The sequence below is a fragment of the Channa argus genome, chromosome 13 (genome assembly GCF_033026475.1).
Source record: "Channa argus isolate prfri chromosome 13, Channa argus male v1.0, whole genome shotgun sequence".
Taxonomy (NCBI): domain Eukaryota; kingdom Metazoa; phylum Chordata; class Actinopteri; order Anabantiformes; family Channidae; genus Channa; species Channa argus.
The window spans coordinates 22,934,024-22,951,575 of NC_090209.1; the positions used below are offsets into that span (position 1 = coordinate 22,934,024).

The window sequence follows — 17,552 nt, forward strand, 5'->3', positions numbered from 1 at the left end:
CCTTTTATAATGCATAATACATAATATTTAGTTAAACACAAGTCAAAGATGGAGAAACATTCAGACGTAATACTTGTTAGATGCATGTGTACTGCATGTACATGAATTTCTAGTATCTAGGTTTCCAAAGTACATTTGGAACATATTACCTGGTTACCTTAGCGCGTGTAAAGGCAGTGATTTCTGTTGTTGCTGTGTCTTTAGGAATGGAGCCTGGGCCCACAGCAGACCCAGCCCTCTCATTCCCCAGTCCTGCTGATCTCCGCTTCTCTGAACTGGGGCCCAGAGAAGTGAAGCTTCACTGGACTAACCCCGCCAAGCCAGTCCAACAGTACCGAGTGGTTTACTATGGTGCAGAGGGTCAGAGTCCTCAGGAGGTCAGAAATGTTTGCTCACATACAGGAAATAGCACCACACAATGCCCGTCACGTTACCATCAAACTGGAAGGCCATATGCAGTGCTTGATGTTTTTGTTGTTGCTGTTTCTGGTCCTGTGTGTTATGGGGGAAAATGTTTTCATGGTAATGTTTTGGTTTTAGGTGGTATTGGCTGGGTCAGAGTCCACTGTGCTGTTAGAAGGCCTCTCTTCTCAAACACTGTACCACATCTCCATCTTTCCTGTGTATGCCAACAGCGTCGGGCTCGCACTTCGAGGAACTGTCACTACATGTAAGAAAGACGTTGCTGCTGAATTTGATGGTTTGTTCATGAAACACATGTCACTGTTGAGGCTGAATGCAAGAGTCTTGGCTGTTGGATGTATTTGCATGCATAATAACACTTTGGGCCTCATTTCAAGAGCCAAACAAACTCAAACGAATCTCATACAAACCGATTTTCACCTCAGTGCCCTTAGGCTGCAGATGGCCGGGAATGGGAACCTGTCACCTAGCTGCTTTATCCCGTGTCTGAAAAATTTACTACTAATATTTTTAAGTCCTTTGCTGCAATTAGCTGTCTCTGTTAAAATTTTAGTTTTAGCATTTGCTGGTTGTAATCTGACAAAACGTGTGTTGCTTGCTTTGTTCTTGTTATCATACAGAGCTATAATGGACTTTCAGCAATAATATGACAATTCAGAGTCCAGCTGTCTGCGATGTCTCTCTTGAGTTTAGCAGATAGAAGCCCATCTCAATCACTGTAACTATGTTGTACAACAAATAGTATCCATGTCTTTAGGTTAATAAATATTGGGGGTGAGGGTCCGGTGCAGTCATTAGCAGTGTCATCTCAATGTTACATTTACACAAGATCATGTGAAATGCATGAAGATATGAAATAAGAAAAAACATTTCCATATTGCTGTAAGAGAAGTCCCTAAATTGTCTGGGCCTTGTGTCATGTTTTCATACGTCCTCTATACTCTATAGTAAAACCGTTTTTACCACTTCAATGAAATCACCAGCATGGCTTGAATTTGTGTGTTTGGTTGTTCAGAATGTTTTTTCCAGTACTGTAGCTTTTTTAGGAGAAGGGATGTATTTTACTCTCCTCTTTAGCATCTTTAGCATCAAATTACCCAGAGAAGTGCACAAAAATTAAGATGAAAATACTGGGGAATACTTGCTTATGATTGGATCACCAATAGTTGCCGTCATTGACGCTGACTAGTTTGTGACCATCTGACCGAACTAGCTTCGAATTGGATGTACAAGGTGGCTTAAGAATGTCCAGTAAAAAAAAAAAAATTCTCTCCTTCTTCTGTCTTCACCACTCAGTGCCCTTGGCCATGCCTGCCAACCTGGATGTGACACCTTCCTCTTACAGCACTCTGCGAGTAAGCTGGGGTGCAGTGCCTGGTGCCACACAGTATATGATCCTGTACTCAGCACTCAGCCATGGAGAGCCTGACGATGCCAAGGAGGTGAGAACTCTCTGTGTTTCGCATTACATGGTTCGTCCCAAACGTGCTTGTTTGGCGGCAACCGAACTTGAAAGTTTCACGTGGGATTTGAAGGCTTCAAGGGGAGGAGGGGCTGGGATTTAAGCTCCACAGAGTCATTAAGCAATTGAGACTTTGCAAGTTGTTGCTCTTGTTTGTGTTTGTCACGATGTTTCTCCAATGTATTCAACACAACCCAAACAAAAAGCAGCAAGAGTGAAAGACTCAAAAACCCCAAGGAAGACAGTGGTTCATTGCACTCACATGATTTCTAATTTAAGGGTACGTGTACAAGCCAGTAATAACCAGAGTCATCAGAAGAAAAGTGCAGCTGCGACTCAACACACACGCAGGCAGGAGAAAATGTACAAGGCAAGAAGATGAAAATGAAAACAGCAGCTTCATTCCAGCTTTGATTTAATTAAAAATATTTGCAGGCCAGTGTTTAAATGTCTATGTCTGTCTGCCCTCCTTCAATTTAAGAAGAAAGAAGCGATCATCTTGGCATTCTATCTTTTTAGTGTGTTTACTATTAGAAAAAATTAAAATACATATCTAGATATCATTAGCTCATTTGTTAAAGCCAGTCGTCCACAGACCACAGGGTCAGTGGTTTGATCCCTGGTCCCGGCTATATGTCGGCTATATGTCTTCGGGCAAGACACCAAACCCCTAACATTCCCATCCCCAGCTGTGCAGTGGTGGTCCAAACCCGGCAGAAACTGGGGAGGGTTGCATCAGGGAGGGCATCCGACGTACAAACTGTGCAAAATCAACATGCGGACACGGTGGCGACCCTGAACTCATGGGATAAGCCGAAAGGACAAATAAATAAATACAAATCTAGAAATCCTTGCATTCTTACTCCTTTCTTTCTGTGGAATTTAATCTTTCGGATCCAGTTAAGTAAGACTTATTCTTCCTGCCAGCACTCATGTGGGCAGAAGAACCCTGTCCTATCTTTTCCTCCACATTTGTATATTGTGTCTGTGTCCCTGCAGGAGAAATTCGGCGCAGATCAGACAGTGGTGGAGCTGGACGGGTTACTGCCAGCGACAGACTACTCTGTCACCCTGTATGCTCTCTATGATGAGGATCCCAGTGATCCTGTCACTGCTGTTGCCACCACATGTAAGAGACCCAGAATTCCCTTCCATTAGTATTTCCAGATTATTTTTATTATTAAAATTGTTATTGTTGTTGTCATCAGTTAATCAATTTTATTTATTTTTTTTAAATCACACCACCGTCACTCAAAATGTTCTCTGTCTCTCTTAATTCTGTTGTCAATATCTCCAGCATGGAAGCGTCTCAGTGGGACCACATGGTGGTAAAGTTAGTTTCTTCAGAGCACTGTCTAATCATTTTGCATTTTGGTGCCCCTCCCCGCAGTCCCTCTCCCACCAACAGTGAGTGTTCACTTCCCGATGGTCACCCACAGTGTGCTGAGAGTGAGCTGGGTACCGGGGGCTCTGGACGTCCCCGGCCACAGAATCACCTACAGCACCAACCACGGCAGCGACGTCAAACAGGTAATTTTGTTATTCAGAAAATGGCAGATGCTGTAAATGTTGTACTGCAGTACAGCAGTGTATTGAAAGAACTGAATACACAAACTAATATCTAGTACTAACAAAATAATAAGTTAGTAAAACATGCATCAGAGTCATTGCTCAATTCCTCTTTGATATGGTCAAAGCATATCCACTAGTCTCTATCACATCAACTATGCTATGAAAATCAAATAGGACCTGAACTATGCACAGCTGGCTGATTAGGGAAAATATTTGTTACCGTATTCCGTATTCCTTCTGTGGCGACCCCTGAAAGGGAGCAGCCGAAAGGAAAAGAAGAAGATTTGTTACCGTATTCTGTTTTTCTTTACAAAATTAACCCCATGTCAGTCTGAACGGCTACGTTTGAAAATGATTTCATACCAAATGAAAAGTTTAGAAAATGCTTCACCTTCCATTAAACAGGGGCTACATGTTTAAATACATTGTAATTCCCTCATTTGAATCTAGTCCATGTCTCTCCCTCCGGGAATTTTCAGTGTTATTCTGTGTGACCTTGCAATTTTTGTTATTTTAGGTGTTCACCGAAAAAAGACTAACCGATCTGTCTAAGTTGCGTGTCAACAGAAAACAAATTTGACTGTCCAGTAAAATGGTTTTAAGAACAAAATGTGCTGTAAGTGCAACTGCAGTCTGTTACAGTCATGTTTTATCTTTTTCCAGATGGAGGTGTCAGGACTGAACTCAGTCCTGGTGCAGAATCTGTCCTCTCTGTCCAGATACCTGGTTTCTGTCCAGTCTCACTACCCCCAAGGCCTGTCTGCAGCACTAACCAGCAACATCACCACACGTAAAACATACGTGGCACATTGTTTTGTGCTCATCTCATCTTTCTTTTGATGCATTGAGGGTTATTGTGTGTGTGTGTGTGTGTGTGTGTTAGTGTGTGATAAGCAACTTTTAATTGATCGCAGATGAAAACCAAAAAAAAAAAAGGTTTTTTTTTTTTTTTCTTTCTCTCTTAGTGAAGGTGCCTTCTCCATCCGACCTCAGGGTAACTAATTTCTCAGGCAGTGAGATCACTGTGCGTTGGGAGGCTGCAGCTGATGATGTTGTCTCCTATCTCATAAAGTGGATCTCACTCAGTGGATCGGACCTGAGACAGGTGAAAATGAATTACCGGATGATTGGAATGTTTGTCCATCCATTCTACTGCCTATTCAGCTGGATCGCAGTGGCTGCAGGCTAATCAGGGTGGTCCAGGCATCCCTTCCCCTCTTACAGCTCTACTATTAAATTAAAATCCAAAATGTTAATGTAAATGTTGCGATTCTTTCTGCCCTTGTATATTTTAGCTGAGAGTGAGTGGTGAGAGTGAAGGGGCGATCCTGGAGGGGGTAGAGGATGATAAGGAATACCAGATCTCCTTGTCAGCACTTTATGGAGATGGAGCTCAGAGTGAGGCTGTGGCCATACGGTACAGCACCTGTGAGTCTCACACACACCCACACACTAATCCAACTAAAATCATATCAGCAGCATTGCTGAGTAATTAGTGCCACTAAATATTAACGTTCTATATTTTGTAGGCTTCTTTTCCCGAAAAGAAAATTCTTTAGTTCACAGGAAAAGACAGATTGTACCCAATCAATATGAAAATGTTATAAGGAGCTGGGTTCTTGATGGCTAAGCAGACAAAGAGCACCACCTACTGAAAATCAAAAGACAGTTATAAAGCACAAGGCTCATAGTGCTGAATTTGTTTTCCAGCCTTTTGTTAAATATCGCAGTATATTATTTATTAGAAAGTTGTGTAGTGTCCGTTCTGTAAGCGACCAGCCGACACAAAAAGTAGTTAAATTACTTATTATGCAAAAGGGACTTTATCTTTTAGGATTGCCATGTTAAAAAAGACATAAAAGTGGACAAGTGCATAAACCTCAGAATAATACTTGTGTTTTTCACTTAGATACTTTTCACTACTAAAATCAAAGATACGGTTAACTACTTCAGAGATTCAGAAGCAGGTTAGGGAAATAGGCTGCTAACCAAAATTTCCTCTCAAATTTTCTTAACTGTACCTTTCTTGGTATTAGGTGTAAATATCTTTGTCCTTTGTGTTGTGTTTTGTGCAGTATCTGGCAGAGGCCCGTCCAGTGTGTCCGTCTCTGAGGAGACGGCAGTTAGCATGTTGGTCAGTTGGGTACCTCCCAACGCTCATGTTCTGCAGTACCGTGTGTCTTACACCGCACTAACTGGAGCAGAAACCCAGGACAGCACTGTACGGTTCCTGTAATCCTCCAGACTTTAGCTGCTTTGTCCTGGACTGCAGATTATAGAACTTTTCACTTGAAAATCTGGTGGGTTTTTGTCTACAGTTGTTGGTCCCAGGCAGCGAGAAGCGAGTGGTGCTTGAGTCCTTACAGCCGGACACACGTTACAGCATCCTGGTCACCGCTGAATATCGCAACAGAGAAGGAGGCAGCAGTTCAGCTCAAGGAAAAACCAGTGAGTCAGTCACACTGAAAGGATACACACAACACTGACCCGCTGCAAAACTGGAAAGTGCGTCAATTTGAATGTTTTTTCTTTTTTATTTAATTGTGAAGTGAATATAAAGATTTGTTTAGTCAAACAAAATATGATAGAATTTACTGTAGTCTGTAGAATCCCCTGGTCACCATATCATTAAACATATGTTTTCTATTTGGTTAGTTTACGACATAAAACCGAAGAAGGATTTGCTTGATTTTTATTACTGAATTAAAAAGTTTAAACTTTATTTAATGAGCAAGAGCTTTAAGGTAAATGTAAATTTAATCTTTGATTCCAAATTGTTTAATTTAATTGCCTTCTGCAACTAATGTCCAGTGGCTGAAGCAGACAAAAGAGCATCTTACTTTCTCTGACAAACAGGCAAATGTTTATAAAATTACTCAGGGTAACATTTTGATCTCGAGTGCATCAAAATTCTAAGATCCGTCCATTAAACTTTCCTGTAAGGAAATAATTGATTTGAACTCCTACTTTATTTCTAAGGGCAGAGAGGTCACCTATCTGCTGCGTAGGATTACTACATTACCGTCACAGACGCAGAGGGCCCACAGGTTCCAACAAAGAATCTTTTACTTTATTTATCAGAATGCAACGCTTCTTAGGGGTTTTATACATACAATCACTGCTCAACTCACATGTAAAGGCTTCTATTCTCAAACATCTGGTGTTATTACTTATTCCGAGTCTTAGTTGTGTTTGCCTGTTCATGTAGCTTCTCTGCTCATCTCCGGCTATCATGTATGGAAATCGTATTCCTCGCCTCTCTGTTTATCTTTCCAGTGAGTCTGAGGGTTAGCAGTTTGAGTGTGGTCAGGTCAGACCACTCCAGCATCTGTGTGTCTTGGAGACCCGTGTCTGCTGTCAATGGATATCGTATTGTCATCCATTCTGTCAAAGGTAGTATACAGTAAAACCTACAGCAATTGACAACTCTGCGTTCTGTGTTAGACATCACTGTAGCGACTTTTACTTTACAGATTAATATGTGTGTGCGTGTGTAGGCAAGAAAACAAAGGAAGAAACTGTGGATGAGTCCAGCAGCAGCCACTGTTTCACTGATCTGGAACCAGAGACTCTGTATCGCATCAGCCTACACTCACTCCTTGGTTCAGCGGAGGGCGCCGCCGTCTCCATTCTCCATCCAACAGGTCTGATGTGGTCAATGTAACAGAGACAAAGAGTATGAGGGGAAAAAATGAGGGGCTTTCTAGACGGCTTGCCTACACATAGTGTGTTAAAATGACTCGTAAGCTGTGACAGAATTAGTTTTAGTAAACAGATACAGTTCATTATTTTTAAACAAAAATGTAAGAAAAGTTCTTTTTTTGTAGGATAATTGTGTCATGACTGTATTTTCTTATTCTACAGCAGCTGCTCCAGCCAGAATTCCCATCCATCCCAGGTTGTATCCAATCCACAATGAAGGTGACTCATCTTCACGTTGCACTCATCCTCCTTCTGTAGAAATAAGATCTGTAGGCATTTGCTTCATAGTTCATGTGTCAGTTTAAATTCAATTTAAATGAATTGGAATTATTTGTGATCATTGATGTGACACCATCAAATGATCTCTAAAGCTACATATTGTGAGAGGCATCATTCAAAAATTTAGAAAATCTGATTTAATGCTTGTGAAGTCTGTAAAGAGACATGGCTTGTCTGCCCCTTTTCTAATTACTCAACACTGCCCCCTTGTGTCGCAGTGTGCCCTGAAGTCACCATCAGAAACAACGTCGTTAAAGGTGAGGCAAGCTTTCCTTACACATGCCCGCCAACTCTCCCATAACTTTTAAACTGCTTGAAAGATATGTTTAATTTTATTTCTGTCATATGTTTGTTTGTCCCAGGGTTTGACATGATGGAAGCCTTTGGTCTGACTCAGAGAGCCCACTCGTCCGTGGAGGGTGTGGCAGCTGAGCCTTTTGTGTTCAACACCCTCCCCACCTACACTCTGTACAAAGACGTCCAACTGACACAGAGCACCAAGTGAGATTCTGACTTCTACTGATTTAACTCAAACTCTACCTGTGCGAAGGTCAGGAAGATTAGTCTTTGAAGCACTTTGATGAACGTTGTCAGCATAGTCCAGTGAATGTGAATGTCAACTCAGAATCAATAAATTGAACGATAATTACAAGCTAAAACTAAGTTTTGACATTTTGTCTTATTTTATAAGATGAACCTTTATTGAGCACTGTTTTTTTAGCTGATGGCCACCAAGTTTGTAATATATTAAAGATGAATTGAATGAAATCTGTGGTATAGAGGATTTTGATGTATATTATATAGTATCATTATGATATGAGGGATCCTATACCCGTTTGTTTTTAAAGAGTGTCATTTCATCTGCAGCGTACAAGTAAAGCTTTTCTCATTAGTGGTCCCACGAAGGTGGAACTCACTACCTACCTCTGCACTGCTCAGCATCTTTACTCACAATATTCAAAAAACCAGAACTTCCTATGCACTTAAAAAAACTACGTTTCTACCTAATATACTATGTGCATCTCACAAAACTGAAACATTTTTGTAACCCACATAAAAAGCTTCTTTGGATGAATGCATCCAAATGACTAAATGTAAATGTGTAGCAAACATTCATCTGAGTCACTCACATTTCTCCTCAAATTTGGCTTTTTTTTTTTTTTTTTTTGCAATGCAAGTGAGATGGGGGAAAGCAACATGAAGATGATGGAAGAGATGGGCGTTGCTTTTGATAGACAGCATTTTAACGGTCCTATGTTTGTAGATGCCTATTAAAGTGTTTATTAAAAAAGGTTTTGCAAGTAAAAAGATCTGTGGTATCAAATATTCCAAAAGGCCATTAAAATGAGTTTGTTAATGGAGAAACAAAATTTGATGTGAAGGAGCTATAAAAGAGTTAGAAATGCTGTCGGTAAAGATTCTCATTCATCCAGGGGTTTTTTTTATGAGAAGGGTGAAATCATGTCCACTGGACAGGTGTGGCCCTCTCGGTGGATGTATGAAGTGATCTTAATCTTCCTGGGGATGGACGAAAAGGCAGCATGACAAATTTGCATGAGCATTAGGAACTGGTGTGTTTGACACATAATTGGTCCTTTAGCTAATAAGGAAAATGTAGACGACGTTGCCTTTAGTTAATTAATTCATCATTCTGATCATTTTTATTTTATAAGTTAAATAAAAAACCCCGCGGCCGGTGTTGGTACCGCTACCCCCCTGTTTCCATTGATAGTTTTTCTCATCTTCAACACAGATTACAAATTACAAATTACTTGGTTACTAGTGTTTCTTTAATGAAAAAGGATGGTGGGGGTTGATCCATCATTCCCTGTGTCCCTTCAGGTTTATCCACCCTGCAGGCTTCTCTTCAGAGCACACCATCAGCATCGCCTTCCGCATGCTGCAGGATACGCCCAGGGAGCCCTTTGCCCTCTGGCAGCTCACTGACATTGACTTCCAGCCCAGGATGGGAGTGGTGCTGGACCGTGAGTAGCATTTCTGCACACCTCCATCTCAGTATTGTTCTCTAGGTAAAACAGCCCACAGAAGGAGTCCAGACGAGCAAAATGAGCATTGACACACAGTCACATTTTAAAGTCTTCTCAGAGACCTGCCTTGAAATTTTCCCTTAATACGTTTTAATCGTTGTTGTTGTTTTTTTTTTTTTTTTTTTTTATTTTGGTTAATGGTTTCAGTTAAAGTAAAATACGATTAACAGAGAGTCATTTGGCAGCTATTTTGATATCAATAAATGGTTATTTGTTTATTTTTCAGCGTATCTTAACCACAGTTGGTCTGTTTTAAGAATTTGGTGCTTTTCTTTGTCTTATGTGGTAATATATTGGAAATATTTGGCTTTTGGTCTATAAGTAATTTTTTAATATCACTCGATATATTACATGGATATTTCATATTATGAAGAATGACTGTCTCCTTTTGGTTGGGCCTCAAATCTTTCTCTGCCGTTTTGTATGATACTTCATCATCAGTTAGGACCTCTCTCACTGTGAAGGTTATTCACAGCACACACCAGTGGTGTGAAAACACTGAAACACTATTTTACACCCAACCAGATCAAACTCGTATGAAACAAGTAGCTGGCCCTGTAGTTGACATTGCGATCTTTAAAGTTATGTCTGAATATCATCTTCTGTGTTTGTGCTTTACACAGCTACTACGAAGCATCTGGTGTACTTCAGTCTGGACTACAGGGGAGAAGTGCAGGAACTGACCTTTGACCAGCCACAGGTCCACAGACTGTTCTATGGCAGTTTTCACAAGGTGGGATAATCCACACATGGCAAATCTTAAAATAATCTCTAGCTTCTCTGTCATTGGGAAGAAGTGTTAAAGGTGATTGATGTATGTATGTTTAATGTGCTTGATGAGCGATTTCAACAGCCTGAGAAAACTTTATGTTTATTTAAAAGAGTAAATAATGGAGCATTAATAAGTTTTTATGAAAGTGTTTTTTTATACTTTCATGCTTGATCAGTCTAGTTTCTTCCAATTGGCAGGTCCACTTGTCTGTCAGCCAGGTGAGTGTGTCTCTGTCGGTCGACTGCCAGCGTGCCGGTGAAAGACCCGCCCGCCCTCTGGGCAACTTACCGACTGATGGTTTTGAGATGCTGGGAAAACTAGTGAAGACCAGAGGGCCCAGTAGTGGATCTGCTTCGGTACTTTTTATTCTATTTAATTTAATTGAATCCCTGTCTGGGAATAAATGACATGATTCTCTCTCTCACACACACACATTTTATCCAGTTCCAGCTGCAGTCCTTTGAGATCATCTGTAACACCACTTGGGCTTTAGATGACACCTGCTGTGACCTGCCTGGAATGGTCAGATAACTATTTAACTTTATACTCATTCAGCTCTATTTTAGCATAGGCCTATTGTTAGTTGATACCGTGTTTGATCCAAAGTATGAACAAGCTTAGTGATGTGGTTTTTTAGTATTTAGTCAATTGTGGACTAATGAGACATCTTCAGAAACCGTTGGTTATACATTAAGATTTGTAAAAAATAATTCCTTGAGTACAGTAAATGCAGCTGTGGCTTTTTATTGTTTGTGTGCAACAGAGCGATGAGGAGAGCTGTCCTGTTCCGGCCTACACCTGTACCTGTTCCTCGGACATCCCTGGAGCTCCTGGTTCCCCTGGACCGATTGTATGTAATCAGAGTATACACTCTTTGTGTATGATCCAGTTTTGATGGCATGTTAAAACTTTTCTTTCCATTTTACCAGGGAAAACCAGGTCCTCGTGGTGGGAAAGGTGACAAGGGAGAGCAGGGCCAAAAGGTGAAATTAGAATATTTATACAGGGTCCTAAAATGTCCAGCCAACAATTTCAAATAACATTTATTCTGATTTTAAACTTGATTAACTGTTAATGACAAAGTAAGTAATATAGCACAATGCACACGCATTTATACACACAACCACTGTATAGGTCCATAAGACACAATATCATCATTGAGAGAACAGGAGCGGACGCACATTCGTGCCGCAGCCTTAGCTACATCGTCGGCCTATTCACTGTCAGCTACATTTTTTGCATTGCTCTGCAACAGTATGACTGTCGGGTTAAATATTCCATGAAGCAAGGAAGCAGGTGAAAATCAGTGCCTGCGGCTTTAATGAAGTTCTTGCCATTTGACAGTCTGCTGTACCACACTGGGTGAGTCAATGCAGGACTGAAAGTAAAATTAACCACTTGCCGGGAAAAGGCAAATGAGACATCACAAGAATGAACACAAAGGTGCGAGGCTGTCAATCAATTGTGTGTTTTCTGTCCGGAGGTAGACGTTTGCTGCACTGTGTATCAAACTGAAATTATCATTAAATGACAGCTCCCAGGTAATGCCAAGAATTCTCAGCGTTCAAAGCATGAGGCTGGCTGCTTCATCCTTCTCAAAGTTTATTCACATGACAGGACGATTCCAGATACAACTACTAATGCTTGTGACGTCTTTGGTGTGTGGGACATTGGAACCAGGCAACACAGGAGTTTATTTCTCTGTACAAAAAGTTGTTTGTGTCTCCCATCAACCTTTTCACAGGACAGTTGAGTCTGAATTTTCTTGTCATGCATTTTTAAGAGATTTTAGAGCTTCACACAGTACAAAAACACTATATTGAAGAGCCTTTTCAAACACGATGGCCACAGGAAGTATAAGTTTAGCATTCACACATTGAAGGATGTTTTTGCACCGAAGCAACAAACATGTCATCGTGTTAGTTATTGTTTTCTGTCAGGGGGAAGTGGGACCTCCAGGAAAACCTGGATTTGAGGGAGGCCTTGGACCCACGGGCAACGTAGGGCCCCGAGGCATGGCTGTGCAAGGCAAAGTGGTGGGCAAACTTCTTGGTCTCATCTCTATATAATGGTCCTAACTATTGTTGCCTAACTACTAATACTGTGTCATTATAGTATACCGTTGTTTTCAATGTTTTATTTTTAGGGTCCACCAGGTGCGAGGGGAGAAAAAGGAGATCCTGGACGACCGGGAGGCCAGGTGACTCCCCAAAATGTGTCTTCTCCTTGTTCTGTATAAATGTTCTCATTGCCAGTCTCTCCAACGTTCCTGTTCTTTTTCTTGTAGGGTTTACCAGGACCCCCAGGTCCAAAGGGAGAAGAGGGGATCCCAGGACCACAGGTGAGCTGTTTGAGCCTATAATGAACAGTAAATATCAGCAGCTTTTCATGTAGCTGAGCTGAGGCAGTGCCCCTCTTTTCCACTGTATCAGTCCTCGATGTCTCTGTGATGTGTTTCCCAGGGTATTAGGGGAGTCGAAGGTAACATCGGTGCCCCCGGGATCACTGGACCCAGGGTAAGGATTGGAGAATTGTGGTGCTGTCATTTGGGCATGAGGCAGAATTTAAAAAACAATTTTTTGGAATGTGAAGATGAATTGTGGTTTCTTTGGTGAACCTGGATCATTTGCCTACAGCACAATTTTGACTTAAACACAAAGTAATAAAATGTTTAAATTATGTTTACTGTAAAAAAAAAAAAAAAATTCATATTAGACATCTAAAAAGCTTCACTCTGACACCACCCTCAGGCCAAAAACGCCAAATGTATTCATGTATTTTCTGGGGCAGGTGCAGATTGCTGTATTTTTTATAATGTGAGTGGCACTTATCTGCCAGTAGGCTTTTGAAATGTAGTGAATTAGTTCCAAGCAAATACACAAATCAAGTACAAATACAACAAATCAAGGCCTTAACAAAAACTGCAAATAATTTGGGGATTTTATATTCTACAGGTTAGCAACGCTTAGATTTGCTCTAGACCCACCTGTCTCTCGTAAGCAGGCCTTCTTAATCCTACAGTAATGGTCACCACGTCTGCTTCCTGTGCTATGTTAAGTTAGCTGAACTACCCATGTCACCTGCACATCATCTCCACCTTTATTCTCAGATGTTAGAAAAACTCAAGTTCCTCCCTTTTTCTTTTTTCTTGTTTTTTTTATTCTGGTGCTACACTGCAGTAATACGCGCTATACATATTGAAATGATTGATTTTCCACTTCTGACCAACCCTCCCACTTTACACCCAAAAACTAATCAAAGCAAAGTCATGTGATGCCCGATAGATAAATTCCAAATTTAAAATTCCAATAGAAGGGAGCACCATATTGCCAAACCACATTCTGCAGGTATTAATACAGCATGGCTCCACAGAGGAACAGGCCAGGGGCTAAACTGCTGTCCAGAACAGTCACCCACTGCCCATCTAGATCTGTTTAACAGCCGAAACCCTGTATCAACTAGGAAGGGAAACCAATTTGCTTTCAAGCAATTACTGTCCTTAATCTGTTTTTTCACTCAACCATTTGTTTCTGTTGCAAAGGGCTTGCAAGGAATACCAGGGCACCCAGGGCCTTCAGGGGAAAGGGGGCCCTCAGGACCTGTGGGACCTACTGTAAGACCAGAGGGCCAAATGTCAACATTAGCATTTTTTATCTCCACATTTTATTAGTAATAGTCATTCTCTTTCACCTACAGGGTTTGTCAGGGAGTAAAGGGGAGCGAGGAGAGAAGGTGGTTATTTTTCATATTACAGCTGTAACAGCACTGGGACAATCATTGCAATTGTTGTTATGTCTAAAAATCTCATTTCAGAAGTTTGCTAAATCTGCATATGTTTGATAGGGTGAGCCTCAGTCTATGGCCATGATCTATCAACTGGTCACACAGGCCTGTGAGCAACTAGTACACAGTAAGTGCACTTTTATGATGATGATTTATTTATTTTTTTTTACTCAATATGACTTTAGAAATTTAGTCTATATGCAAAGACATTCTGTTGTTTTATCCAGAGGAGGTTTTGAAGCTGGACATGTTTATTAATGAGATAAGTCGAAAGCCAGCACCTATTGAGGAGCCAGTGGGGCCTCCAGGGGAACCTGGGATACCAGGGCCTAGGGGCCCTCCTGGTGGCAGGGGCAACCAGGGGAATATTGGAACAAGAGGAAAGCCAGGCAGGGCTGGATATCCAGGAGAACAGGGTAAGACTCCATCTAGAAGATGGTTTGTTGAAATCAAAACAAACCAATTAAATTCACAAGTTACTGTCAAATCTGACATTTATAAATAATGAATATTTCAAGTGTTCGTCATTATTGTGCTCATTGTGATAATATTATGCACTTTCTTATCTTTATTGTCTGCAGGAAGGAGAGGTACCCCAGGACAGAAAGGTGATCCAGGGGCTAAGGTCCAAGGGCCAGCAGGGGTTAAAGGATTTACAGGTACTTCTCAAGGAGTCTGGAGGAGTTTCATGCCAATCTTGCACTGGAGCTTAGCGCATAGAGATGATAAGTTTATGATCTCAAATTCAGGCAACCTCAAGTGACCTGTGGTTTTTAATATTGGCACACTTTAAAATTAGAGAAATTACATCAAAATAGAATTGTATATTTCATAAAAATAATTCCAAATATTTCATATAACACCAAAACTGTCACAGTACACAAACCCGTACAGATGTCTGGTTGTGATGCATTTCTGTTGTGTTGTGTCTCAAGGTCCTCCGGGTGAGTCCAAGCTGGGAGTGCCAGGTTCCAAAGGAGATGACGGTAAACCAGGACCACTAGGGGTCCCCGGACCACCTGGACAGCAGGGCGAGATTGGACCACCTGGTGTGTGTGACAGCAGTGGGGGCTGCAACAGAGTTCCACAGGAAACAGGTTAGTTACTAGGAAAGATCATCGGATTCAAATGACAGATAGCCAAAAATTGAAAAAGGACGTTGATCCACTTCTATCAGAAGCGAATCATACTAATCCTGGATTATAGCTGCTGTAAAGTAATGGTACAGTTAATGCAGTTAATTGGAGCAGTTGAAACTTTTGTAGTGTGTGTTTTTTGGGAGGCAGGGAAATATAATTATTCTCTAATATTTTTGCATTTTTCTCAATTTCCATTCGTGGTTATTCTATATACCTTGTGTCGTCAATGTATTATTAAGTATTATTACTAATTCTTTAGTGTGTCCTCTCTTTTCACTCAGAAGACCCTTATTATGGCTACCAACCATAAGTGGACGCAAAAACAAGCAGGCAGCAATGACGTCTTTTTGAAATGCCTACGGTTCCTTGGGAGCTAACTCACAGACTGGAAGTGCTTTAAAAAGAAAAAAAAAGCACCACTGAAGAAGTGTGGTCTGTTGAACTGACCAACATGTGAGAAAAGGAAGCAATGCAGGAAGGACCTCTCTGTTCAAATTTGTTCTACATAAAAATGTCTGCAAAAGCAAGTAGAATAGTGTTTTGATGAACAGATAACATAAAGAAATATATTTTCCTATTGGTATGTGTAAAGTGATGCCTTATACACTATAGTCGCACTGAAACCTTTTGTAACTAACCTTAACTGCCTCAAGGATGATGAAAATGCGTAATCCATGGTGTAAAAGCTTTTTTTTTTTTTTTTTGTTCCATGGTATAAATGATACTGTGAGAATGTCTGTTGTCATGGAATTAAATGTTTACATTTTCTGACATCCTGGGCTTTGGGTAATAAGAATTACATGATGTTGTGTATGTGTGTGTGTGTGTGTGTGTGTGTGTGTATGTGTGTATGTGTAGAAGAGAGAGAGTTTCACAGAGATGTTTTTATTATGTGCTGTATGTATGATGTGGATTTTGTTAATAAAACTTCATTAATGTGTCTAATCAACTGTAATGGGTTTATCTTTCAAAACACCTGGAATGTCCTAAATGACAGGATGGTGTAGTGTTGTCAAACTCATGGCAGCAAGTTTATCCAATTCTTGTATGTGAACAAACAATGGAGGGAAGTAATGTACATTTACTAAATTACTGTACTTTATAATAATTAATTATAAACAATTCAACGATAATTAAGAGGGAATTACTATATTCCTTAGTCTGAATATTATTCCGATTATTTACTTTAGGTAAACAGGAGTCATTGCAGCTGTGTAGAACCTAGTGAATGATATTATTGAATTATTATCGATGCATTTAGATTAAATTAGATTAAAACAGATTCAACTTTATTGTCATTGCATGTTTTGTGGTACAAGAGAATGAAGTACAGTTAGCATCTAAACGGCAGTGCATTAGTTAGAAGTGTAAAATAATATACATACGTATTGTACATGCTGGTAAGGATTGGTATAAATAGACATTTCTAGTCTAAGTAAATAGTACACTGAAACTGGGTTTTATACAATGAGTGCAAATGGTTATATATAGTGCAATAAAGAGAAACACTTATGATACATTTATGTGTTTATCACTTTGTTGCTGCAGCTGACAATAATAGGGCCTATTTGAAGAATTTTCACCACTGTTTTGATGATCTGATTTGAATATAATAATTATTATTAAATTAAATGTACTTAGTTACTTGCAGAACTATATTATATTTACTTGACTATTTCATTTATTTCACTTTGCTGGTGCTTTTTGTCAAGTTTGTCTAAACCAACTTTTCGGTTTCATCAGAAATGTTTCTCAAACTAAAGCAAACGATGCCTGGTGAACAACATCTTCTGTACTAAAGCCATTGAACCATAGACATTTAGACAAAACTAATAAAAAAAAAAACAGCTACTTTTAATGAGCTTGTAAGCATGTTAAGTGGATATTACCAAGCAAGAACTCAATTCGTAGATATGAATGTGATACAAAAAGCAACAAACTGTGGCTAACTATGCTAATAATTATATGTTTGGATTTTTCTGTGATTTATCAGCTTAGGTAATGTAAGATACTGTATATAGAACAATTTCTAAGGTATAGGCTACTTTGCTTGGTGGTGGGATGAAAAATATTACTCAAGTAAAAATATGTCTACAACCAGGAAAATGTGTTTAAAGTTTAAAGGAGGAGCCTTCAATGAAATAAAAATGTCCGACATAACTGTAATCCTGTAAAATGTTTAGATTAGTGACATATTAATATTCATATGCCACTGCAGTATTTTCACTTGCGATTGTCATTTGCAATTGAGCAGTAAGTGGTATGACAAGAAAATACTGACACTCCTTGATACACTACTTGAATAAATGACTTAAGGGTAGCTAAAAAAAAAAACTGCCTTCCAGCGCTGTATTCTGCAGTATTTTAAACTT

The 17,552-nt window shown here is 40.0% G+C and overlaps 1 protein-coding gene across 4 annotated transcripts in view; it reads left to right on the forward strand.

The window, feature by feature from the left end:
* Nucleotides 1-16,113, forward strand: part of LOC137139147 (collagen alpha-1(XX) chain) — a 31,073-nt gene extending 14,960 nt beyond the window's left edge. Inside the window, exons 11-42 of one of the 4 annotated variants that reach the window (XM_067525983.1) lie at nt 205-377; nt 541-670; nt 1,720-1,865; nt 2,885-3,014; nt 3,276-3,415; nt 4,121-4,247; nt 4,423-4,562; nt 4,753-4,885; nt 5,533-5,678; nt 5,776-5,905; nt 6,734-6,850; nt 6,955-7,101; nt 7,322-7,378; nt 7,657-7,695; nt 7,801-7,939; nt 9,281-9,423; nt 10,110-10,219; nt 10,456-10,614; nt 10,703-10,780; nt 11,022-11,108; nt 11,188-11,241; nt 12,199-12,294; nt 12,405-12,458; nt 12,546-12,599; nt 12,721-12,774; nt 13,800-13,871; nt 13,955-13,990; nt 14,102-14,168; nt 14,269-14,457; nt 14,623-14,700; nt 14,977-15,138; nt 15,462-16,113. In XM_067525983.1, coding sequence (XP_067382084.1) covers nt 205-377; nt 541-670; nt 1,720-1,865; nt 2,885-3,014; nt 3,276-3,415; nt 4,121-4,247; nt 4,423-4,562; nt 4,753-4,885; nt 5,533-5,678; nt 5,776-5,905; nt 6,734-6,850; nt 6,955-7,101; nt 7,322-7,378; nt 7,657-7,695; nt 7,801-7,939; nt 9,281-9,423; nt 10,110-10,219; nt 10,456-10,614; nt 10,703-10,780; nt 11,022-11,108; nt 11,188-11,241; nt 12,199-12,294; nt 12,405-12,458; nt 12,546-12,599; nt 12,721-12,774; nt 13,800-13,871; nt 13,955-13,990; nt 14,102-14,168; nt 14,269-14,457; nt 14,623-14,700; nt 14,977-15,138; nt 15,462-15,490 — 3,416 coding nt within the window. In that variant the 3' untranslated portion in view covers nt 15,491-16,113. The remainder of the gene's footprint in view (nt 1-204; nt 378-540; nt 671-1,719; nt 1,866-2,884; nt 3,015-3,275; nt 3,416-4,120; nt 4,248-4,422; nt 4,563-4,752; nt 4,886-5,532; nt 5,679-5,775; nt 5,906-6,733; nt 6,851-6,954; nt 7,102-7,321; nt 7,379-7,656; nt 7,696-7,800; nt 7,940-9,280; nt 9,424-10,109; nt 10,220-10,455; nt 10,615-10,702; nt 10,781-11,021; nt 11,109-11,187; nt 11,242-12,198; nt 12,295-12,404; nt 12,459-12,545; nt 12,600-12,720; nt 12,775-13,799; nt 13,872-13,954; nt 13,991-14,101; nt 14,169-14,268; nt 14,458-14,622; nt 14,701-14,976; nt 15,139-15,461) is intronic. The other 3 variants (XM_067525984.1, XM_067525985.1, XM_067525986.1) reach the window with 3 other exon arrangements.
* Nucleotides 16,114-17,552: the final 1,439 nt, after the last annotated feature.